Source organism: Saimiri boliviensis, chromosome 14 (genome assembly GCF_048565385.1).
Source record: "Saimiri boliviensis isolate mSaiBol1 chromosome 14, mSaiBol1.pri, whole genome shotgun sequence".
NCBI classification, from domain to species: Eukaryota; Metazoa; Chordata; class Mammalia; order Primates; family Cebidae; genus Saimiri; species Saimiri boliviensis.
In genome coordinates, this window is record NC_133462.1 from 50,435,247 (window position 1) to 50,460,330 (window position 25,084).

The 25,084-nt window shown below is 54.3% G+C and overlaps 1 protein-coding gene and 1 non-coding gene across 5 annotated transcripts in view; one reads left to right on the top strand and one right to left on the bottom strand.

The window, feature by feature from the left end:
* LGR6 (leucine rich repeat containing G protein-coupled receptor 6) overlaps positions 1-20,933 on the bottom strand; it is a 128,869-nt gene extending 107,936 nt beyond the window's left edge. For all 4 annotated transcript variants that reach the window (XM_074385033.1, XM_010348874.3, XM_039467063.2 and 1 more), the window contains exon 1: positions 19,806-20,933. In XM_074385033.1, coding sequence (XP_074241134.1) covers positions 19,806-20,008 — 203 coding nt within the window. In that variant the 5' untranslated portion in view covers positions 20,009-20,933. The remainder of the gene's footprint in view (positions 1-19,805) is intronic.
* Positions 16,267-16,369, top strand: LOC120362911 (small nucleolar RNA U13). The gene has a single exon (XR_005578701.1). It is a non-coding gene; the product is annotated as a small nucleolar RNA U13 (small nucleolar RNA).
* Positions 20,934-25,084: the final 4,151 nt, after the last annotated feature.

The window sequence follows — 25,084 nt, forward strand, 5'->3', positions numbered from 1 at the left end:
GTCTCCCAGCCAAAGGCATTCCTGTCTCCCTCGCCTTCTCCAAGGAAAGGCAAAGGGCTGGGCTCCCTCCCTTTGCCCCAAGCTCCTTCCTCCCTCTTCTGTGTTGTGTGTGTAACTAAGACTACCAGTCAGGCCCTGGGACGAGGTAACAGCCAGGACCCCTAAGGTGGCAGTGTCTAGGGGGAGGAGAGGACATGGGGAAGGGTTGGACTTCGGGGCTGTTTCTGGGCATGGTGCCCTGGGCTGGACCAGACACGGTTGGAAAGGTGCCTTCCGCGCAAGCTCCTTACTGCCAGAGCCGGTTTATGCAGAGCCCTGGACGAGTGCTGGAGAAAGTGTGTGTGCCCTGTGGATAAAAAAGAAGGAGAAAGAAACGTCCCCTGCCCCCAGGAAGCTTCAGACTGAGGAGAGATTCAGAACCACAGATACTGTTGGACAGAGCCTTATACATTAGTGCTGGAGGGATCTCAAGTACCTGTGGGTCAGGGAGGGCTTCCTGGAGGAAGCTTGGCCTGAGCTGGCCAAGGGGGACAGGATTTGCCACTAGGAAGTAGCCTGACTCAGAGCTTTGCAAAAGGGGAAATGAGCTGGGGACGTTAGGATGGGAGTGAGGGAAAGTGTGGTGGATGAATGGTGGCCCCCCAAAGGTGTGTCTACCTCCTAATGCCTGGAACCGGTGAGTATGACCTTACTTGGAAAAAGGGCTTTTGCCATTGCAGGTAAGTCAGAGATCTTCAGATGAGCGGGTCCTCCTGGATTATCTGGGTGGGCTGTAAATCCAGTGACAGTTGCCCTTGTGCAGACACACAGAGGTCACACATGGAGAAGAAGGTGAGGTGGAGAGAGAGGCAGAGATGGGAGTGATGTGATAAGCACCAGAAGCTGGAAGAGGAATGCAGCGGGTTCTCCCCTAGGGCCACTGACAGGAATGTGGCCCTGCTGACATCCTGATCTTGGGTTTCTGTTGTTTTAGGCCACCTAGTTTGCTGTACTTCGTCATGGCAGCCACTGGAAACTAACCCAGGTAATGGGGAGCAGTCAGCAGAGCCTCGGTGTGCTGCTGGTCCTCGCGCCCCTCTTCCCACTGTGACTTCCTCCTGCTCCTCCCTCTGCTCACCCTCCATCACTGGCCCAAGCCAATGACTCATCCCACCCTTCCCCAGCTACGAAAGTCATTCTCACCCACCTTGAGACTCCCTCGGATCGACTCTGACCCAGCAATTCCAACAGAATTGAAGCTGGGGCTTTAGGTTCCCATGCCATCCCGTGAATGCTTCTCAGCTTTCATGTCATTAAACTGAAATTGGATGTTTATTTCTGTGTATTGTTTTCATTGTATTCATCTGTGTATCCCAGCACTTTGCCCAGCCTCTGGCACATAGTAGATGCTCAATAAACACTTGAGATTTGCCAGCAGGCCATGAGCTTTGTTGTTCCCAGACTTCCCTCCCAGGGTTTCCTGGCCATTGGCCCCAGCTTCCTGGATCTTCACAGGACTCCGCAGTGAGACGCATTCCTTCCCACTGCTGCCCCATCCTACCCACTTCCTAAATGCCCCCACAGCTAGCCTATGCTTGTCTCCTGCCTCATGCTTAATGCATAGGATGGTAACTTTCTGACCTACCCATAATCTCTCTCAATGCAGAATTCAAGTCTTGCTTATCTTGGATCTTCAGAGCCTAGGCAAGTGTCAGGCACACTGTGAAGATTTGAGAACCCACAGCCTTGTCACTAGAGTCCTCTATCCAAGCCTAGGGGGAGGCACATACCTTTGTTCGTCCTAGCTTGTTTGAAATTGGATGAAAATTTTCAAAAGAAGTTTTCTTTAGAAAAAAATTCAAGAGAATGAATAGTAAAGGCAAAAGCTTCTAAGTGGAAGGGTTTCTAGAACAGATGTCTCACTCTAATGAAACCCAAGCCTGGCCACGAGCTGGCTGACTGGAAGCTTAAGGGGCTCCCCAGCGCGGCTCCATCCTCACCGCAGCCGTCTGGGTTGGAAGCCACACCTCGGGCTCCTGCCTGCGGTGGAGCCAGGTTAGTGCTACTACCGGGTCTGGAGGGGGCGGCCCTCCGTCCCTGTCTCTCAGGTAAGTCCATCTGCTCCAGGCTAGGGTTTTTGTTTTTGCTTTTCTGCTCTGTACCTTCCAGCATTGGGCCAGTCATTTGTTCATTCATTCATTCCTCCATTCACTCATTCATCTCTTTGCTCATTCCACCAATATTTTTGAGTGCCCATGTGCAGAGGGCTTGTGCCAGCACTGAGGGTACCAGGGGAGCACGTGTGGTCTCAGCCAGTCCCTTACATCCCAAATGAAACTGATGGTTCCTTGCCTTTTCCAAATACTCCCCACCAGAGCGGCAGGCTTCCGGTCTGAACCCATTTCTTAACCACATCCTTGCAGTAAATCAACAGTGATGTCCAGAGGGCTGTTTCTTAGAGACCTGGATACAAGCCAATGGTGCATCGCCTAAGTACAAGCTAAGAAAACGTTCTGTAGGAGATGGAGGAGACAGCGGCTGTCCAGTGGCTCTGCTGATGATCTGACTTACTCCATGCATAAGCCTGAGGCAACCCTAAAATGCAGATTCTGACTCAGGAGGTCAGGGGTGAGGCCTGACTTCTGCATTCCTCACATGCTCCCAGATGACGCTGATGCTATGCTGCTGGGCTGTGGACCATACTTTGAGTGAAAGGCTTTAGGATATCTAAGGGAGTCGATAGAATAAATCTCCTTTAAGCAATATGCTATAAATATTTTTAAATCAGTTTTTTTTTTTTTTTGGCTAAGCATTGACCAGGCTGACTCATAGAAATATGCCACTGTGGCCTGGTCTAGACAAAGGTGTCTGCCCAAGGGGCCAACCAGAGGACAAAATCCACCCCGCCCCACTCATCAACTCTGCCTGCTCCCCATGTGGTAAGGCCACCGGGGACAAGGGGTACCCTTTCCTATTTTTCACAAAGGTGTTGCCTGGACTAGCTGCAGCCCAGAACCCTGTGGGGCAGGCAGACTGAGCGGATGTGTGGATTTCTGAGGAGAAGCAGGCAGAGGCCTCCGACCTCCCCAGCAGCAGGCCGGCCCTCCGGGATCCCTGGGGACAGCAGGTGTGGCATCTCCAAGGTCGCCTTCATAGGCCAGGATCACTTCCTCGTGGAGAAAGTGACATGAAACCCAGGTCACCCCACTATTGCCTGTGGGGCTAACAAAGAAGGGATTAGCTTTAGGCTCTCTCTCCTCCGGCCAAAACAAGATGGAAACTCAAGGGAAGAACTTCCCAGTGACCACATGCCCAGGGGGCAAACACTAAGCGAATGATGGGGTGTAATGACTTCATCTGCCCATCTGAAGGTCCCAGCCCAGGCTAGGGGCAAGGATATGGAGTAAGGGGTCAGAAGGGCTCCCCAGGCCAACTTGCTGAGCTTCCAAGCCTTCCCCTGTCACTATACTCCCTACCCCTACGGCTCCAGGGCCATTCATCAGTCAGCGCTGGGCATGCCAGGGTTCCAGGGGTTAGCCCAGGTATTTCCTGACCCCAAACCCCAGCCCCAGCAGGTCCCCTGGGCCCCGCAACATCATGCCTTTGCGCCCCCATGCCAATCTAGATGGTGAAGCTAATACTTTCTGGCAGGTGGAGGCAGGGCAGGCAGAGGGGGAGGTGGCACCCTGGGCTTCTGCATTCTGAGTAGGAGAGCGGGCAATGAGGCGAGGGCTGGCATGGCGTCGGCTGGCGGGGGGGTGGGCATTCCTCTTTCCGCTGGTTGCACATAGTTAATGGGGGGCCTTGTTCTGACTGGGCACACAGCCCTGGAGGTGCTGGTGGTGGCCATGTCCTGACCCAGCCCCTGGGATCTCAAGTCTCACAGAGTGAACACTGCAAATCTCAGGGGACTCTGGCACCTCCCTGACATCACAGTCTCCCCATCATTAGCTCACTCATGCCCCTTCTCTCTCTCCCCACCCCGACTCTCTCCCTCTCTGCATCTTTATTTATACACCATCATTTGTCTCTATAATACCCTGGGGTCAGGAATTCTCATCCCACAGGAAACAGACCCAAAGGCATCAGAGGACTTGTCCAAAGGCACTCAACATGTTGGCGGCAAAGACAAAGTTCTAGCCCGGGGTATCCTGCTCCCACTTCCAGCAGAGAACAGACTACAGCTCCAGTTTCTGGGGTCAGGAGGATTGCAGATAAAATTGCAGGAGGGAAACTGGAAGTGCCCCCTTCCTCCAGAGGACTCATGCAGCCCTCACTCCACAGGACACAGAAAAACTGCAGCAGGAGGGTGGGAGATTTGAGGGAGGGGCTGAGCCAGCAGGGCTCTGCAGGTGAGCCGCCGGATTTCCCACCACTCCTGCCCACGGCTCCTGTCCAGGGCTCCCACAGTGCGTTACTAAGTATTTATCTCCCGAGCTGGACCTGGAACTCTGTTTGTTGTAGTGAAAGTTAGTGTCAGCACCTAGCGCAGCTGTGCCTACTACTAAGGGTACGTTCGATACATGTTCATAGGTTGAATAAATGAAAAATAAGAACTAACATCCATTGAATAGCTACTGTGTGCCAGATGCTGGCACTTTCCATATATTAACTCATTTAACTAGTCCATCATTGTCATCCCTCTATTACAAGTGAGGAAACTGAGGCACAAAGAGGGTAAACCTTTCCCCAAGGATTGGTAAAAGGCAGAGGCAGAATCTGACTTGGGTGGCGGGGCTCTGGGACTTGTGCCCTCATCCACTCTGCTAGGTTATAGGAAACTGGGAAGGACCCCGACACACACAGGATGCTGACATCTGGGGGTGGGCCCTCTGCCCTCCCTTCCAAGCAGAATCCCTGCCCACCAGACCCTGACAACTGCCTCATTCCCAGAAACACCAAGACTGTGGTGTGCCCCTGTGTCCACTCCAGCCCAGTGCAGTCCATAGTCCCTGGCCCCAGCAGATGCCATGCTCAGGCCAAGAGTACCTCCTACCCAAGGATGCTCAGTCTCCCCTCTAGCCCTGGGGCCACCTCCTGCACATCTGGGCAAAGGCTGCCTCTTCTCCCCTGTGGCATCCCTGAGAAGGAGACTCCTTCCTCCCATCCTCTCCTTCCCTCGCCCCTAGGTTAAGGGCAGAATGGGCAACATAATATGCAGGACCAGCCGGGTGTGGTGTCTCACACCTGTAATCCCAGCACTTTGGGAGGTGGAGACAGGTGGATCACCTGAGGTCAGGAGTTCAAGACCAGCCTGGCCAACATAGCGAAACGCTCTCTCTAATAAAAATACAAAAATTAGCCAGGGATGGTGGTGGGAACCTGTAATCCCAGCTACTTGGGCGGCTGATGCAGAAGAATTGCTTGAAGCCGGGAGGTGGAGGTTGCAGTGAGCCGAGATCACGCCATTGCACTCCAGACTTGTCTCAAAAAATAAATAAATTAAATAAATTAAATAATTTGCAGGACAAAGTGCAAAATAAAAATGTGGGACACCTTGTAATAAAATTATTAAACATTTAGGCCCGGTGCGGTGGCTCAAGCCTGTAATCCCAGCACTTTGGGAGGCCGAGGTGGGTGTATCATGAGGTCAAGAGATCGAGACCATCCTGGTAAACATGGTGAAACGCCGTTTCTACTAAAAATACAAAAAATTAGCTGGGCATGGTGGTATGTGCCTGTAATCCCAGCTACTCAGGAGGCTGAGGCAGGAGAATTGCCTGAACCCAGGAGGCGGAGGTTGCGGTGAGCCGAGATCATGCCATTGCACTCCAGCCTGGGTAAGAAGAGTGAAACTCCGTCTCAAAAAAAAAAAAAAAAAAAAAAAATTATTAAACATTTTACACAGCTGTCTCACCGATAATCCCAGCACTTTGAGATGCTGAGGCAGAAGGATCACTTGAGCCCAGAAGTTCAAGACCAGCCTGGGCAATATAGTGAAACCCCATTATAAATTTTAAGTTTTTTAATAATAAAAAAATACTTAAAAATTAGCTGGGTGTAATGGTTTGCACCTGTAGTCCCAGCTACTCGGGAGGCTGAGGTAGGAGGATCACTTGAGCCCCGCGGATTGAGGCTGCAGTGAGCGGAAATCATGCCACTGAACGCCAGCCTGGGTGAGAGTGCAAGATCCTGTCTCAAAAACTAACTAAATACATACATAAAATCACACACACACACACACACACACATACACACACACAACCAAAAAAATAACATGGCAACAGCAAAGCAATGACCCAAGCATGGGGCCCGGTGTGACTTCGTAGGTGGCATGTCTGGGAAGGGATCCTGGCCACCCAGTCACACACGCTGAAGCAGGTAACTGCACTGGGGGGCCTGAGGTGAGCTGGTTCCCAGCTCCGACTCCTCTGGGGCCTGAGCTCTCATGTGCCCCAGGTAAGTGCGGGTGGGAGCACAGGTCCTGTCCCAGTTCTCATTCTCTCTTGCTTTTGTCCTAGACAATGGTCCTGTTCCTTTCTCATCTCCTCCCAGTCTCTTAATCTGCTCTGTCCATCACAAAGGCAGGGGATTAGTTTACGGCCCCTTCCTGCCTCAACTCTCACAATTCCTGGACACTTGATCCAGCGTCCCCATCCTCAAACACTCCCAACCCTGGGTTGCCCCAGATCTGGAGCGGAGCGGGAGGAGAAAAGACAAAATGCATAGATTAGAACCGTTGACAGCCCTGTCCTGAGCGCCCCCTGCAGGCAGAGACCCATAGTAGGGGTGTGTGTGTGTGTGTGTGTGTGTTTGAAGGAGGTGTGTGTGTATATTTGAAGGAACTGTGTGTGCACATGAAGAAGGTGTTTGAAGAAGGTGTGTGTGTGTGTGTTTGAAGGAGGTGTGAATGTGTACGTTTGAAGGAGGGGTGTGTGTGTGTGTGTGTGTGTGTGTGTGTGTGTTTGAAGGAGATGTGTGTGTGTGTGTTTGAAGGAGGTGTGTGTGTATTTGAAGGACATGCGTGTGTCTGAAGGAGGGGGGTTGTGTGTGTATGTGAAGGAATTGTGTGTGTGAAGGAACTGTGTGTGCATTTGAAGGGGTGTGTGTGTGTGTGTGTATTTGAAGGAGGTATGTATGTGTATGTTTGAAGGAGGTGTGTGTGTGTATCTGAAGGAGGTGTCTCTGTGTGTGTTTGAAGGAACTGTGTGTGTGTTTGAAGAAGGTGTGTGTGTATTTGAAGGAGGTGTGTATGTGTATGTTTGAAGGAGATGTGTGTGTGTGTGTGTGTGTATTTGAAGGAGGTGTGTATGTGTATGTTTGAAGGAGATGTGTGTGTGTGTGTGTGTATTTGAAGGAGGTGTGTCTGTGTGGGTTTGAAGGAACTGTGTGTGCATTTGAAGAAGGGGTGTGTGTGTGTGTGTGTGTGTGAAGGAGGAGTATGTGTATGTTTGAAGGAGGTGTGTGTGTGTGCCTGAAGGAGGTGTGTGTGTATGTTTGAAGGAGGTGTGTGCTTGTGTGTGTTTGAAGGTGTGTGTGTATGTTTGAAGGAGGTGTGTGTTTGCATGTTTGAAGGAGGTGTGTGTTTGTGTGTATTTGAAGGAGGTGTGTGTGTGTGTGTATTTGAAGGAGGTGTGTATGTGTTTGAAGGAGGTGTGTGTGTGTATTTTGAAGGAGGTGTGTGTGTGTGTTTGAAGGTGTGTGTGTGTCTGAAGGAGGTGTGTGTTCATGTGTGTTTGAAGGAGGTGTGTGTCTGAAGGAGGCGTATGTGTATGTTTGAAGGAGGTATGTGTGTGTTTGAAGGAGGTGTGTGTGTTTGAAGGAGATGTGTGTGTGTGTGTGTGTTTGAAGGAGGTGTGTGTTTGTGTGTGTTTGAAGGAGGTGTGTTTTTGTGTTTGAAGGAGGTGTCTATGTGTATGTTTGAAGGAGGTGTGTATGTGTGTGTCTGAAGGAGGTGTGTATGTGTATGTTTGAAGGAGGTGTGTGTGTGTGTGTGTCTGAAGGAGGTGTGTGTCTGTATGCTTGAAGGAGATATGTATGTGTAGGTTTGAAGGAGGTGTGTGTGTATGTGGGTGTCTGAAGGAGGTGTGTGTATGTGTATGTTTGAAGGAGTGTGCGTGTGTGTGTGTCTGAAGTAGGTGTGTGCATGTGGTGTTTGAAGGAGGAGTGTGTGTGTGTGTGTGTGTGTGTCTGAAGGAGGTGTGTGTATGTGTATGTTTGAAGGAGGTATGCGTGTGTGTGTCTGAAGGAAGTGTGTGCGTGTGTGTTTGAAGGAGGTGTGTGTGTATGTGTGTCTGAAGTAGATGTGTGTATGTGTGTGTTTGAAGGAGGAGGTATGTGTGTGTGTCTGAAGGAGGTGTGTGTGTTTGAAGGAGATGTGTGTGTATGTGTGTGCTTGAAGGAGGTGTGAGTTTGTGTGTGTTTGAAGGTGTCTATGTGTACGTTTGAAGGAGGTGTGTATGTATGCGTCTGAAGGAGGTGTGTATGTGTGACTGAAGGAGGTGTGTATGTGTATGTTTTAAGGAGATGTGTTTGTGTGTGTTTGAAGGAAGTGTGTGTGTGTGACTGAAGGATGTGTGTATGTGTATGTTTGAAGGAGGTGTGTGTGTGTCTGAAGGAGGTGTTTGTGTGTGTTTGAAGGAGGTATGTATGTGTATGTTTGAAGGAGGTGTGTCTGTGTGTGTTTGAAGGAGGTGTGTATATGTGTATATTTGAAGGAGGTATGTGTGTATGTGTGTGTTTGAAGGAGGTGTGTGTGTGTGTGTGTTTGAAGGAGGTGTGTGTGTGTGTGTGTTTGAAGGAGGTGTGTGTCTGTGCATCTGAAGGAGGTGTGTGTATGTTTGAAGGAGGTGTGTGTGTGTGTATGTGTGTGTGTCTGTAGGAGGTGTGTGTGGCATGATCCTGAGAAAAGGAACCACGAGCACAAGCACAGACACAGATCCTGCCTTCAAGAACCTCCCAGTCTGAAGGGGGAGGCATGGCCCCTGCCCTAAAAGAGTTCCCTTCTCTTGATGCAAAGAATACGGTTCCTGTCCACAAAGAACCCTGAATCTGATGAAGTAGAGCATCACAATCAGACAAACATACAGACGGATGGGGACACACACACCCTGCAAAGACACAGTGTACGTATACTACCTGGTATTTCCACAGGAAATAAAATCACACCCCTCTGTGCTAAACACCCCCCAAGCAGGATCTTGCTTCATGCAACAACTCATCGGGCAAAGATGATTATCGACACTTGACAAACGAGTGTCAACCCTGCTCTTCCCATCCCTCAGCCTGTGGGTTTTCTTTTGCACCACAACCACCTTTCAGGGGCTTCTGCATTAGGGGCGTCAGTTAGATACAAGCGTTCCTCCTCTCTGCCCTGCCTGCTGCGGAGTATCTGGCCCTGCCTGGTGTGCTTCTCACTTCCCACCACAGGTCAGTTATTTGCACTTGTCTTATCTGTCTCCAGGCCTCCAGGGCAGAGGAAAGAGGGCAGGCATTCAATCCACATTTGTCAAATGAACAAATGAGTGAAAGAATGAATGCTCCTCCCAACAGCCTGGGAGTTCAAGTGGCATTAACTTTGGTTATTAACATGGGCCATGAGGGGCACCGCAGCACCAGTGGGGGTGACAGGTACTACCAGAATCCACACAGTGTGCTGACGGCAACAGGGGCTTACACACACTGTACGGAACCATGCAAAGGAACATGGAGCACGTTGAGAGAGGTCCAGAGACCTGGAGAAAAGAATCCTCAGACCCGATTCACTGGGAAGGTTTCCTTCCTATAGGAGGTGCTAAAAGCTTCTTAGCAGGGGCTGCTTTTGGTCTGTTTCCCAAGAGTCAATGATAACTCAGGTAGGGGCAATTCACACCTGCAAATCACACAGGGAGTTGGAATAAACCTCCATGTAGGCCAGGCGCGGTGGCTCAAGCCTGTAATCCCAGCACTTTGGGAGGCCGAGGCGGGTGGATCACAAGGTCAAGAGATCGAGACCATCCTGGTCAACATGGTGAAACCCCGTCCCTACTAAAAATACAAAAAAAATAGCTGGGCATGGTGGTGCGTGCCTGTAATCCCAGCTACTCAGGAGGCTGAGGCAGGAGAATTGCCTGAACCCAGGAGGCGGAGGTTGCGGTGAGCCGAGATCGCGCCATTGCACTCCAGCCTGGGTAACAAGAGCGAAACTCCGTCTCAAAAAAAAAAAAAAAAAAAAAACCTCCATGTACTAGGCTCCCATTTTCCTGGTTCACCCACATGTTCCCTCATGCAAAGACATACACCTCCTCTGCCCTGCAGGAACCTCCACAGTGCATTGGGCTGGGGTGCTGCATGGAGACGGTGACTCTGCACTGCTCTTCTGCTCCTCCCCCTCCAGGAGTCCATCCGGGCTTGGCTTTGGGCCTGGGGACCGCATCCAAGCCCCTGACACTGGTGCAGTGGAAGGCACTCAGCACCTTTCTGCCATCTCGCCTCAGTCGGGACACTCTCGAGTACACTCCCACCTCCTCCAGCACCTCCGAGGGCAAAGGGGAAAGGCTGGTGGCAGGGGCAGAGGGTGAGAGGAACTGTGTCCTAGAATCGACCCTCTGGGTCTCACTCTCACCAAGCCCTAGGCAGGCAGAGTCAAATAGGCAAAAGGAAGGGCCACTACACGCCCGCCTCCAGCCCTCCTCCCAAGCGCCTCTCTCAAGGGGAAACCAGATAGATAATAACCATAGCTCCCATAGACTGGGCATTTGCTATGTGCCAAGCACTGTGCCTAATTATAAACATCTTTCTGTATGCCCATTTTGAAATGAAGGAAACAGAAGCCAAGAGAGGTGAGGAAACACACAGACCACAGCCGGTTAGGGCTGCAGCCTAGACTTGAACCCATGTCTGCTTGGCTGCAAACATGCACACTTTCCCCTATAGCAGCGCTTCCAGGCGTGTGCCCAGATGGGGTCTCCTGTCCCCTGGGGTGGCTGGGTGCTGCCCAGAGTTACTGGGTGCCTTTGGCCTGAGTGGCCTTGTTGGTTTACTGGGGATGCTGAACACCTTGCACTGGGTTTGTGTGCCTGTGTATGTGTGTGTCTGCATTTTTAAAATGTGTGCCCTGAGGGGAAAAGGGCAGAAAGCCCTGATCTAGAACATGCTGCCCGGGAAGAGACAGAACAGGCTGTGGACATGAAGTAAGAAAGCCCCAGTGTCGTTCCTCATTCTATCCTGGGCTCATGGCTTTCCCTTTTCCTGGCCCTGAGCTAAATCCTTCTGGCCTTCAGGACTCAAGTCTCTTCTCTCTCCCCCGGGCCTTCCCTGACCACCTCAGTCCTCCTTCTCCCTGAGCACCCATGACCCTCACCTCTGGTCCACTCTGCATGCTCCCAGGATGATCTATACAGTGAGTTCACTTTTCATGTGCACCTGGCTGGTCCCTCTGTGACAGTCACCACCCTGACTGCCTCCCAGAGGTAGGTCCTCAACAGCAACGCTGATGATAATCTCCACATTCAAGGATTCTGTCTCACCCTCCCCAACCAGAGTCCCCAGTTTCTGTGCTGAGCCCCAATACCGTCCCCTCCAAGCACCCCACAGATGGGCTCCCAGAAACCACTGCTGGTAGATGGGAGGGAAATGGGGCAAACCACTGATCCTTCCCCGGAGAGAAAGGAACCGCACATAGGCTTTGAGAGGCTGCTCGGCCCGGGATTTTGACATGCCCAGAGTCCTGCTCATGCTGTTGGAGCTTGGAAGCCCCTCAGCTCTGGGGCTCTGAGAGGCAGTAGACAGAGTGGGTAGGAGGGAGGCTGCCTGGGCTGAAATCCCCACACCAGCAACTACGGGCTGGCTGTCTGAGGCAAGCTCCTCAGCACTGAAAAGGCTTGGTTTCCGCATTGGTAAGTGGGGACAAGCTAGCACCTCTGTCATGGGGTTTATGCCAGATGATGCAGATAAAGGGCTTGAACACGCTTCTCGCCACATGCCAATCATTCAACAAATGCTGGTTCCTACTGTTATTGGTAAAGGAAGAGACGGCAGGGTGGTGGTGGCTTCCTATGTATGTCTCTCTGAACCTCTGGGGGGCCATCTAGGCTGGGTCCCAAGAATGAAGGTTTTTGATGAGCTAGTGTCTTTCTGGAAGAAGGTCACAGTCCGGGGAATGAAAACACCAACCAGGAAGGCACCCTCGCCGTGCTGGAGCAAACAGGAGAGGCAGAGAGCTGGGCACAAGATGCTCCCCCAGCCCCAGCCTCAAATTCACAGCTCACAGTTCATCAGAGGGGGCCCCCATCTCCCAGGGAGGGGGAGAATGGAAGGTGCAGCGCACAGGCATCCCCTGATGGTTTCTGGAGGAGAAAAAAGATCGTAGTAGAGAAGTGAGGGCTGGGGATGGGACACAAAGGAAACCTCAGCTCTGGAGGTGCCTTGAGTAGCTGGCCCCAGCCCCCCCACCCGCCAGCCGCCAGCCTGCCCGTGGCCTGCTCTGGCATGGCTCCGGGGGGCACAGTGCCAACCCCTGAGCTCTCCCCCCACCATGTCCTTTCGCTGCTTCCAAAATAACTCCCTGCTCGCTGCCCAAGTTTGGCTTCTCGGGTGTTTTTCTCCTCCTGGGACCTGTTCTCCCATGTCTGAAGGGCGGGAGAAGAGACCTGAATTGTCATTAGGAACTGGAGATCACTCCATTTTTGCCAATGGACTAGTTAGCACCAAGGGGCCCCCATAATTCTGAGAGACCCCCAAGTCAGCAAGTTCATTTCAGTTTGGCTAAAAGAAGTTGCCATTTTCAACATGAGGAAGAGGGATTGGCATTCTCTCCCCTACCCCATCTCCTGCACCTTCCCAAGGTGTCTGAAGCCCCAGTGGACTCCTTGATCTTGGCCTGGTCCCAGTAGTGAGTCTAAGGTCACACAGCCCATTAAGGATGAGCTCAGAGGAGGATCCTCGTAGCCCCTCAGGGCGTGCCTGCCCTCCCCCCACCACGCCCACAGCCACACTCCCAATCCCAAGTGCCCCAATGAGCTAGAGCAGAGAGACTAATTTCAAGGAACTCCGTTTCTGGGGAGAAGCTGGACTCTCCAGAGAGCGCTGACCTAGAAATCCAAATTCTTCCTCTTTGGAGAGCCTCCCACCAGGCGGCAGGCTTAGCCCCAGCTCCCCCGGGCATCCCCTGGGAGAAGGATCACTTCCTCCATCATCCCAGCCCAGGAGCCCAAGAGCAGAACTGGCTGCTCGAAAAGCCCATTTCCCTGAAAGTCAGCGCGAGGGGGCTTTATTAGTAAGGAAGGAGGGCGGGAGGGAAGGAAGGGTGATCTGATGTGACCCCAGAAGATGAGACTCTGCCATCCTAATTCCCCATCCTGTCACTAGTAGCTCTGCTGGGCCCTTTCCACAATAGCTTACTTGTAGCGGAAGGCATTAAGAAAAACAATATTGGCCGGGCGCGGTGGCTCAAGCCTGTAATCCCAGCACTTTGGGAGGCCGAGGCGGGTGGATCACGAGGTCAAGAGATCGAGACCACCCCGGTCAACATAGTGAAACCCCGTCTCTACTAAAAATACAAAAAATTAGCTGGGCATGGTGGCACATGCCTGTAATCCCAGCTACTCAGGAGGCTGAGGCAGGAGAATTGCCTGAACCCAGGAGGCGGAGGTTGCGGTGAGCCGAGATCGCACCACTGCACTCCAGCCTGGGTAACAAGAGCGAAACTCTGTCTCAAAAAAAAAAAAAAAAAAAAAAAAAACAATATTAATAGTAAACATTTTGTAAGCCCTTATAGCGTAAAAGGCACTTTGCTTTCTTTGCCTCATCTGCTCCTCCTCACAACCCTTCGAGGTAGATACTATTAGTGTTTTCATTTTAAAGATTGAGAAACTGGAACTTTGGAGAGGTTAAGTGATTTGCCCAAAGACACGGCTCATCAACAGTGGAGCTGAGACTTGAGCCCACGCCCAGCAGGGCCTCCCCATTCGGATCCCCTCTCCTGTGCCCCGTCTGTCTCTCCCCTGGGGGGCATGGGTCAGTGTGGGAAGCAGGCTGCAGCGCGTGTGGGGCCATCAGGGTTGAGCGCCCATGGAATGGGGGGAAGGCGGGTGGAGTGGGAGCGGGCTGGGGGCCAACTCTGCTCTGAGCCAGGCTTTCTTCTCCTCCGCCAGCCGCCCCACCCGGCCGCGCCCCATGCCCGCTGCTGCCAGAGCCGAGAGGTTTCCTTTTTCTTTTGCCTAGGGCTGTTTCCTGTCTTTCCTTTGAACTGGGGTGTTGGCTCCCCCACGCATTCACCCACCTCTGGCGACCCCCCGGGTCTGCCTTCTGATGGGCCTGCCCTACCAGGCTCCACTTTGGAGCAAGGCTGGCACAGGAGAGCCCTAGGGGACCCCATTTCCTGGAGTCACTGTACCCCTCCTTCACCCTTCTCTTCCCCACCCTGGTTTGGATGACGCCTGGGTGCTCCCCTTCCCTTCTTCCCTCCCCTCACTGTCTGCTGCTGAGCGGCTCTCCTCGGGAGCTTTCTCTGTCACGCACCAGGAGCAGGAGACTCAAAGTGGATTGCTCCCTGCCTCTCCCACTTGCTAGTTTTTCATCCAAAACATGGCTTCTCCGGACATTAGGGTCCAGAGAAGTTTTGGGACTTGCACAGGGTCTCATAGCAACTGAGAGACTGAAGATTAGAACTCACAAACCCCAAGTTTCCGGAAGGAGGAGTCAAACTCTTAGAATCTATTAGAAAGGGTGACTAAGACTGGGCTGGGGAAGGATGGCCTTGGAAGTGAGAAATGAGAGCTGGCACCTTGACACCCACTCTCCACCCCAATTCACAGCGCATCCTCTCCAAGGCTGGCTCTCGCCTACTAAGGCCACCTGTTTCTCTGCTTCCTCATCTGTAGCTCCTCCAGGGGCCTATCTAGACGCTGGGGTCTTCCATCAGGTGCTCCTCTCCCCTCCCTATTTTTTCTAGACTGTACTCTAAAGAAAAACAAAACAAAACAAAACAAAACAAAATTGGCTGAGCACTGTGGTGAACGCCTGTAATCCCAGCACTTTGGGAGGCCAAGGTGGGTGGATCACCTGAGGTCAGGAGTTCGAGACTGGTCTGACCAACATCGTGAAACTCCATCTCTACTAAATACAAAAAATTAGCTGGGCATGGTGGAGGGTGCCTTTAATCTCAGCCACATGGGAGGCTGAGGCAGGAGAATCACTTGAACCCAGGAAGTGGAGGTTGCAGTGAGCTGAGACTGCACCATTGCACTCTAGACTGGGCAACAATAGTGAAACTCTGTCTCCAAATAAATAAATAAATAAATAAAAAGCAAAAAAAAACCCCTAAAATTACTCTGGGTTCCCAGTAGAGCTCATTCCATCTTCTTGCCAGGCTCTTCCCCCTCTCATAGCCCCCAACTACAAACACACCTATCCTATAGCTCTCATAGAACAGGCCTGCTCCCCTCCGTCCCATGCTAACTTCAGGTCTTCCTCCTCCAGGAGGACCTCCATGACTAACATTTCTTGGCCCTGGCCACGCTAATAACAACACTGGCTAACATCTGCTGAGCTCTTCCCACAGGCCAAACATTATGCCAAAGCCTTTGCAAACATTATCTCAGTGAATCCACACAGCAACCCTATGAGGTAGACCTTAACCCCATTTACAGATGAGGAAACCAAGTCACAGGAGGGCTGATCAACTGGCTGGGGGTCACATAGCAAGTAAGTCATAGCTTGAACCCTGCTTTGTTGTGGCAAATGCCACAACCCCTTAGTCTCTGCCTTCAGCATCCTGTCTGTATCTCTTTGGTTGTAGACATCCCCTGCAAATTACCCTGCATCTACACACACAGAGAGACACACAGACACACACAGACACACACGCACGCACATACACACACACACACAGGCACACACAATGCACACACGCACAGACATGCACACACACAGACACACAGACACACACGCGTGTGCGCACGCACATGCACACACACACACACCATCTAACCTTTCAAACGAGTCCAGTGGTTATCAGTTATCACAGGCAATCCTAAAGGGAGTGAATTCCCAAGAAAGCAATAAGCAATCGGAAGTGAGGGTTGCTTGGGGTGGTGGCCCCTCCCTCACCCCTGGTGGCAGGAGGTGATGAAAATGGGCGCTTGGGCGTGACTGCAAGTGTGTGAGCCTCGGGTCTTTTACAACTAGCTGTGTGAGGCACCCTTCCTAGTTTAGTGACACTGCTTGGCCTTGGGGGCCCAGAGTAACCACCCGATCCTTCTACTCAGGAACAACTCCGGGGATGATCTGTCTCACAGGCTGTTTGCTGTCTGTGTATTCCTGTTTCTGCACTGTGTGCACGTGATTGATAGAATAGAACAAGAGGCGATCCTTTTGTAGTTCAGAAGTGTGACAATTGGGTTTTTGGACTCATGTGTGAGAAGTGCCTCCTTCCTCAAATCTTGCTATGAAGGCAGCACATTAAGGCACATTTTTTCATAAAAAATAAAGAAAAAGAAGAAGAAGAATAGAACAGGCATCATGCCTTCTCATCACCAGCAGATTGGATGTCCCAGAGCCGGGGGCCCCATCTCCCCGTCAGTCTATTCCTGGAACAGGCCCTAGCCAGGGAGAATGTCAAAACCCCGGTGAGCGTCAATGAGCCTCGCTGAGACTACAGTTTAGGAGGAAACTTGAAAAAAGAGACATATGAAGGATTGTGAGGATCTGAAGTCTGTCTTCCCAACCTTGATCAAACAGGGCTGCCATCGAGTCCAAAAGCAGTAATAGTTTTTGGACATGGGTGTCAGGGCAAAGAATACCAGTTAGCTATACAGACGCCTTTCTGGTCTTCCCTAGAGCCCAGATGGAGGGACACAGAAGCACCTGCCTCATGGAAGGTATTGGCTGGAAGGAGAAACATCTCACAGTGGTGGGGTCGGGGAGCGGATGTGAAGTCATTTTTTACTGAGACCAGGTCAAGGAATGTGCAAGAAGACTTGCGAGAACTTTCTAGAGCCCATAGCTCCTGGGTGCCTCCTATGGTTCCGTCTATGGCTCCTTCTAAGGATCTTCGAGTTCTCTCTGGCCTGCTACTTCCTGCATATCCAACTGTTTTAACATTTTTCATTCTCAACTCTGTGTCAGGAGGACCTAAGTCCCCATCCTCCATCCTGATCCCCAACCTCCAATTTTTACCAACTGGTTGGGCTCCAAGTCCCCAGAACCAGCCAAGTATTGATCAAGAGCTGCCCCGACAGTCACCTCCCCAGCACACACCTCTCTTCCTCCAGCTACAAACCATTCCCTTGAGTTCTACACTCACCCAGTAGGCTCAATTCCCCTCCAGTGTGGAGAGGCCTGGTCGCTTACCGCCACCTCCACAGGGCAGCCATAGGAGGCATGATCATACTAGCCACCATTTCAGAGTCACCCTTGGGTGTCAGGCACTGTGCCGGGGACTTTCACGGAACATATTATCTCATTTAATTCTCTCAGCAACCCGCTTCCTCCTCTTCATGTACACATGAAGAACCTGAGGCTTAGAGGTGTTCAGTGAGTTACTCTCAGTAGATGGCAGAGCTAGGAAGGAGCCAAGGTTTGAGCGGCCCAGACAGAGAGGCACTGCTGGTTACGTCATCAGATGCAAGTCTGCGCGTCCTCAGCAAGGACTGGGCTACATGGGGCAGAGCCAGGCTGGGCATCTCCTAACATCACCGAAAAGGGAAAGGAGCCCCCAGACCTCCCCACCCTGGCTCTTCTCCTAGCCAGCCCTCAACCCCACCTTCGGGGGCCTTCGTGGCACAGCTGTTCTCCAGAGAGGGCAAAGAAAGAAGAGTCCTCCTCTGAGCCACCCTCAGGACAACTATAGGGACAACTTCACGCACCATCCAAATGGGACCTCTCCGCAGCCCAGGGCAGGGGACACAGTCCTCTGCCACCTCCCTCCAAAATTCCAGACCCCACCGCTAAATTCCCCACATCCCCTCTGGACCCATACCTTCTCCAGCTCCCACTCCCTCCCATCACTCTGCCACTCTCAGAAGCATCCCCTGAGTCTTGAGAGAGCGGGGAGAGAGGGGCTTTCTCAATCCCCAGGAAGACACAGACCAGCTCAGAAAACCCCACCTCCACTGAACCCCAATGCAGACTTCCCTGCTCTGAGGGAATTGTGACAAGCCAGTGGGAAAATCTTCTGTCAGCATGGACGGTGGGATGCTTGAATTCCAAAGGTGACACTGTACCTCCTTCCCCAAGTCCTTCTAGAAAAAGGATCATTGTCCAGTCTAGGAAGACTTAATGCTGGGAAAGCATGCTGGACCATCAAGCTCTGGAAGGCCCTATATTCCCTGCCCCTTCAACCTGGGCAAGCGACCTCCCTTTGGCTTGCCCAGAGAAAGGCTCCAGAGATGTCATGTCTAAACTCTTTAGCCACAGGACCCTGTCTTCAAATGAACCAATGTCATATACTCCCAGGATATAAAACTGCTGAAAGCGGGGCTGGTCTGGGCGTCCGGCTGGAGCCGGAGCCTGCTCTGCTGTGCCAGGTGCTGAGCGCCCGGGTCTGAGCAGCTCGTGCCTTTATTCCCATGACTGCCTCTGCCATCACCGCTGCACTGTGGAGGGTTTCATTTGCCCTTCTGGAAGATGGACCTTATTTTTCCCTTCTCACTCCCTCACCTGTGCTCACAGCCTGAGCCTTTTGGAATGGAGGAGAACATCCCGACCTGGGGACAGGGACATTTGGAGAGGCGCCCCATGAAGATTGCCATCTGGGACTCTCTACCCCTCACCAGGACACTGCCAGCACTGAGCACCCTTTTAGTTCAACAGATTCTTGCTGGCCCCTGTAAAGCCTTGCCCAGCCTCCTCTTCCTCTGAGCTCCCAAGTGCTGGAACCCCGAAGCCATGAAAGGCCTCTTTCAGACCAGAAGGAGCTCTGGGATTCTAGCCCTCAGCAGAACGCCCCAGGCTTTCCCAACTGCTCCAGCACCTCTGAGGTGAGAACCCTGCAGGCTGGGCTGGAGAAGGTTTCCTTTCCCTGGAGCCCGGGCTAGGGGTGCAGTGGGTGGCCCGGAATGTGCTCTCACACCCTCCTCCTGCCCAGGTGGTGAGCAGCCAGAGCCCTCAACCCTCCGGTTCTGAAGGGACGCTCCTTTGAGCCAGACGGACAGGACCGCTGCCCCCAGTAGGGTCCCCTTCACGCGCCGTCTCACCCCAACTCAGACGCTAAAAATGGTTCTCTGGTTTTCAGCCTCGGCGCCTGCCCACAAATTAGTGTCTCCAACTCAGCCTCTTGGGACATGACTTTAGGGAGGACCCTGAGGGAGCCAGGAGGCCCCAGCGAAGGGAGACGATGCTGGCAGAGTCCCTTTTTGAGGAGACAAGAGTGGATAAGGCCCTCCTCCCAGCTTCTGGGACCCCCCGACGAAGGCCACCCAGCCTCGGCGTGACAGCCCTCGCCATGGCAGAGGAACAGACATGATTTCCACCCTACTGGGGCACCTCCCCTCACCTCCACCTCCAGTTCAGTCTGCTTTGCCCTCAGCCACCGTCCCGGGCACTGCTCTGCTAGAGGAGAAGGCAGACACAGGAGATGGGGCAGCCAGCCCCGCGCCCTCCCCCTCAGGGTTCAGAACCCACCTCGCCTAGCTCGGGCGCGGATAAGCCAGAAGCCCGGCGCCCAGAACCCGGGAGACCAACCGGGAAGCCAAGTCGGGGAAGCCCGGGCTCCCTGGTGTCCTGAGATTTAGTCTCACACTCTTCTCTCCTCCCCAGTCCCGCAGCTCTCAACTTGGAATGGGGCGAACCCTCCCCGGGATGCCCGCGCCCCAGGGCACCAAGCAAGCAGGTGCCCTGCCGTGGCCAGGACTGGGCGCTAGCGGGCAGCCCGCAGGACCAGGCGGGGACAGGCGGGCAGTACTCACAGGTAAGCCGTCAGGGGGTCCAGGTCCCCCGGTACGGCGGACAGCCCGAGCTCAGAGCAGTCGGCCGACAGCATGATGCCATCCTCCTGGCAGTGGCAGGGGGCCGGGCAGGCGGCGGGACCCGGGCCGGGCTGGGGGGCGCTCCGGGAGGCGCACAGCGCGGCGCAGAGCCACAGCGCCCGGAGCCCGGGCGGGCTGGGCATCTCGGCGGCCGGGCGGCTGGGGCACCTGGCGGGCGGGCGGGCGGGCGCGCGGGCGCGGTGGCCGCCGCTGCTCCCTCCCGGTCCCGGGGGGCTACGCCGTCGGTGGGGACCGCCCCGCGCGCTCTGCTGGGCGGCGGCAGCGGTGGGAGCGCCGGGACGGTGCAGTCAGAGAGGGGCAGGCATTGTTGAGTGATCTTCGTTATTCAGTTTCACAGGCTGGGCTTGGCAAGGGAGGGAGACACAGCCGGAGGAGGAGTCAAGGAAACTTTCTACGCTGCGGCGCGCTCCCCTTCCCTCCTTCCCTCGGAGCTGGCAGCAGCTTCATCCAGGAACGAAAAAAAGAGGAAGAAAGCAAAGAAACGCAGGCGAGCCAAGCGCAGCCCGTCAGAGACCGGCACTTGTTTGGAAAGGGTCCCCCAGGGCCTCGGCCGCGGGGCTCGGGACCCTCCGGCCTCTCGGGACAGCCACGGGGTCCCATGGGACCCAGAGGAGGCCTCTGAGAGAGACCTGGGGGCTCCCAGGGCCCCTCAGATGCCTCCACCACGTTTCGCACTGGAGGAAACCGAGACCCAAGAGGAGAAACGATTTGTTCAAGGTGACACGGCTGCGGGGGCAGCCCCAGAGCTGGCACTCACGCGCCCGCCCCGGCCTGCCTCCCGGACGGGAGAGCCGAGTGCGGGGCTGCGCGGGGGGCGCCAGGCTGCGGAGGGGCCACTGCCCGCTGGGGTGACCGGGCCGCGGGCAGCCGCGAGCCGTCTCCTCCCTGAGGGTCCGCGCCCCGACTCCGGAGACGCGGGTGTGGACTTCCACCCGCTGAGTGCACCCCGGGTGGGAATGCACTCCTGCAGCCTCCGTCAGGCTTCCGGCCCGGGGACCACCTGGGTCCCCTCTCCCAGGACCTCCGGAGGCGCAGGGTCCGCGGGCAGCCCAGCTGGTTGTCGGAGCCGCAAAGTGGGCGGACAGGCGCCACCTGGAGGCCGGGCGCTGCCGCTGCAGCTCAGCCACCCCGAGGCTGGAATCCCACCGAGGGGCTGACCTGGCGGCCCCAGAGCCCTGGTGAGCAAGGGGCATGGTGGCTAAAACGGAGGTCAGCCGGGCGCGGTGGCTCAGGCCTGTAATCCCAGCACTTTGGGAGGCCGAGGCGGGTGGATCACGAGGTCAAGAGATCGAGACCATCCTGGTCAACATGGTGAAACCCCGTCTCTACTAAAAATACAAAAAAATTAGCTGGGCGTGGTGGCGCGTGCCTGTAATCCCAGCTACTCTCGAGGCTGAGGCAGGAGAATCTCTTGAACCCGCGAGGCAGAAGTTGCGGTGAGCCGAGATCACGCCATTACACTCCAGCTCTGGGCAACAAGAACGAAACTCTGTCTCAAAAAACAAACGAAACAAAACAAAACAAACAAAACTGAGGTCAATCGCTGTTCTCTCCTTAGATCATAGTGAGCTGGCTGTGCTTCCTTTGGGCAGCCTCTTGCTCTCTCTGGTCTCTCCCATGCTGAGTCAAGCTCCAGTCCAGAGCTAGAGTGGGCTGTGGGCTCCCTTCCTTCCATTTATGCCCTGTCTCCCCATGGTCCAGCCAGAGGGTATACCAGAAACCCTGGACCTCAGAGGCATCCAGGATTTCTTCTGCCTTGTACTTCCACATGCCAGGACCCTCTTATCAATGTCTCTTCACTCTCTGATAACTTCCCAGGGCTGTAGAGGCTGCACAGCTGGATCAGAAACGAGCAGACCCTGACCCTAGGCCTCCAGTTGGGGCCATGGCACTGAAAGTAGAAGATGAGACTCCTAGAAAGGCCAGAGGATAGGCCTGTATGACCACAAAGACCCACAGATAGAGCCACCTGTGCCCTATAGCAAAAGCTACCGCAGGCCAACCTGTCCTTCCTTCATTCAGCCATAGCCTCAGCTCCATCTCATCTGCAGCTCCTGATGCTCCAACGGGAGGTTTTCCTAGGGTGGAAAAGCCATGGTTGAGCCCTGTTGCAACCTCAGCAGCAGCTGCTTGAGACAGGCTCGGGCAGCTCAGAGCAGAGCCTCCAGCCTGCCTTTGTGAGGGTCATTAGGGGGCCAAGCTCTCAGCTCATGATACACACGGCATATGGAGGACACCAACGTTCAGTCCTCCTGGGAGGGCACCAGTGCTTCGTCCCATTCTGGGAAAGCTCCCAATTGAGCAGCCAGCACGACCTCTGTACCCTTCCTCCGCCAGGCCTGAGAAGGCCCCTCCCCTGACTTCTGACCCTCGCACAGTAGTAGGAACTCAGGTCGGCCCAGGAGTTCTCCCTACTTCCCCATTTGGGGAGATCCAACTCCATTTCAGGGACTCTTGTTCTGGTCTGTCCAGGCTTTCTCTGCATCCTCCCAGGGCCTCCCACCAGGGGCAGTTGGTGTCCAGCATCAGGCACTGCACCTGGAAACTCGCGGTCTGGCCAGGGAGGCAGGCCAGAGCCCAGGCAGCCACCAGCAATTATGCACATGTGTGCAGTGCAGTCCTAGAGCATGCGGGACAGACCGCTGCCTCCCCACCCTCTTTCCTGGTCTCTGCTTCTCCTCCTGGTTTTTCCTCCATATGCCCTCCCTGCTTCCTCCCCCACCTGCCTCCTATATGGAGGGGAGGAAGAAGGAGGGGGCGAAGAAGCAGGGAGAACTTGACAACTCCACCTGAGGGGTGCCTCCAGCGCCTGCCTTCCAAGTCACAGGGTGGCTCTGGCACCTCCACCCTGGTGGGAGCTGAGGGTGGCCCCTGGGGGCTCTGGCAGGTAGAGAAGAACAGGGATGGCAGGAGAAGAGATGTGGGAAACAGCATAAATCCTGCTGCATATGGGGTGACGGGCAGAGGACGAACAATTCGGAGCTGTGGTTCTGCATCCAAGGCTCAGCACCACGGGAAACTAGACATAGAGAGGCCAGAGTTGGAGGAAGCTGAGAAACTGGAGGATTAGTGGGGAGAGGGTTGTTCCAGGGGAAAAACCAACAGCGCAGGGGCCACAGGTAACCTGGTTCAGCCAGACTCCAGCCCTAGCTTCCATCCCGGCTCCATATTTGCCCACAAGACCTACATGCTGGACCCAGGTCCGAGGATGGACAGACAGGACACACCAAGCCTCGTGCTTGGCCACATGTCTTTATTCCAAGACTCTGCCCCTTTGCAGCACAGGGCCCAGTGGCGGCCACCCTTCCAGGGAGCCCCAGCCACGTGGACATGTCAGGGCTGGCTGTCCCCATCCAGCAGGGCACAGACCTCTCCTGCTCTGACACTGCACAGTGACCAGTGACGACTCAGGGCAGCCTGGCTGCCATTGCACCGTTCAGACAGTTGTAGAGGTAGATATACTGCTCCTGGAGATGGATGACGCAGGGGTGGGAGGCTCACCCCACCTGCTCCAATCTAACCGAAAAAGTGTCCCTTGTGTGTCCCAATCCGAGGACTCCGTCTGGGAGATCTCACCGCGGTTCACAGCGCCACCTGTTGGCTGCCCGGGTGGTGTGGCCTAGAGGCCTGGGCAGAAGCTCCCTTATCTCTCTGCCCCTTTCCACAGCTGAGGCCCCCACCATGCCCCCGGCCCCGCACGTGGCCTCTGGTCACCTCTAGTCGCCTCTCACCAGTGTTGGCGTCATGAGGCCACAGGCCTGAGACTGCTTCAGAGCCACCTTAAGACATCCATGGTGCACTCAGACCCTGCTTGCTGCAGCAGCTGCTCCATGGTCAGGAAGGTGCCCAGCTGGGTGGCACCCTTGCTGCAATTGACCTAGAGTTGGATGGGGTACCTAAAGAGGTGTGGCGGGGGTGTCTGGGAATATGAGAAAACCCAACCTGGGCGCAGGGACTGAGAAGGGACACTGAATGCTTGGTCAGCCAGCCAGCCTGGGCCCTGGTAGGGAGGCAGCACATTCCCACCGTACCCACCGCTGACTTTCTTCCCTGTTGCTCCCACACCAGCTGCCAGAAGTCCTCCAGCATATTCTTGAGAGGCCCCTGTGCAATTCCTGTGGGTGGGTGTGGCCCCGGGGTGTAGGGCGCAGAGGTCAGGAACATGCTAACGGGCAATGCTTGGTGCCAAGCACACAGCAGATTTCCGACATCTGACTTCCAGGAGTAACGATGCTGTGCCCATACCTACATGCATGCAAACACACCAATGTGTGCACCCAGAATACAGACCAGGAGGGCTGACTTCAGAGACACCACCCCAAAGGGACAAGGAAAGCCCCAATGAAAACAAGATTCCGACATGTGATAAACAGTCCATCTAGACCACCCTTTTCACCCACCCAGAGTTACCTTCCTAAAACCAAACTCTGTGTTTATTCCATGCTCAAAAATCTCCTATGGCTCTCCATGGTCCACCAAATAGAGTCCAAAGCCCTCAGCCTAACAAGCCCTCCTTCATTCAACCCCAGGCTACCTTTCCATTACATCTCCCACTGCCCAGCGCCTCCCCACTCACTCCTACGGCCCCCCAACACACACTGCCTGTGCATTACTGCCTGGCTGTTCTCTGGCTGCCCCTTCCAGCCAGAAGAATGTCCTTCCCTCTTTCACACTTTTCAAAATGTTACTCACCCTGCAATAAATCAAATGCCCCCTCCTCTGGGAAGCCCTTCTTGATTCCTCAGGTGGGCCAAATTTCTCCTTCCTCCATGTGCCCTGAACACAGTGCTTTGCTCCTGTATTACAACCCTGGTCACAACGTGTGGTGAGTGTCACACACATGCCCACATGTTCCTTTGAAGGTGGGGAATGTGGCTAACTCAGCTCCGCCTCCTGCAGGCTGAGCACAGAGCCCAGCACAAAGCAGACCCTTGCTAGACACCTGCTGGATTGGGCTAATGCAGCCCAAGCTGGTGATCTCCTAGAAGGCCGCTACAGCTAACGAAGGCCAGCGTGGCCTGCAAGCCAGCCCATCTCTCAGGCAGATCCCAGATCCCACGGACAGCCTCGCCGGCGGCCCTTACTGGGATGCAGTTGGTATTGATGTAGTCAGAGTGGGGCTCTCCCTCCAGCTGAGTCAGCCTGTCTCTGGAGGGGTCATCTGCAGAGAGTGAACGCTGTGCATTCAGGGCTGGGCA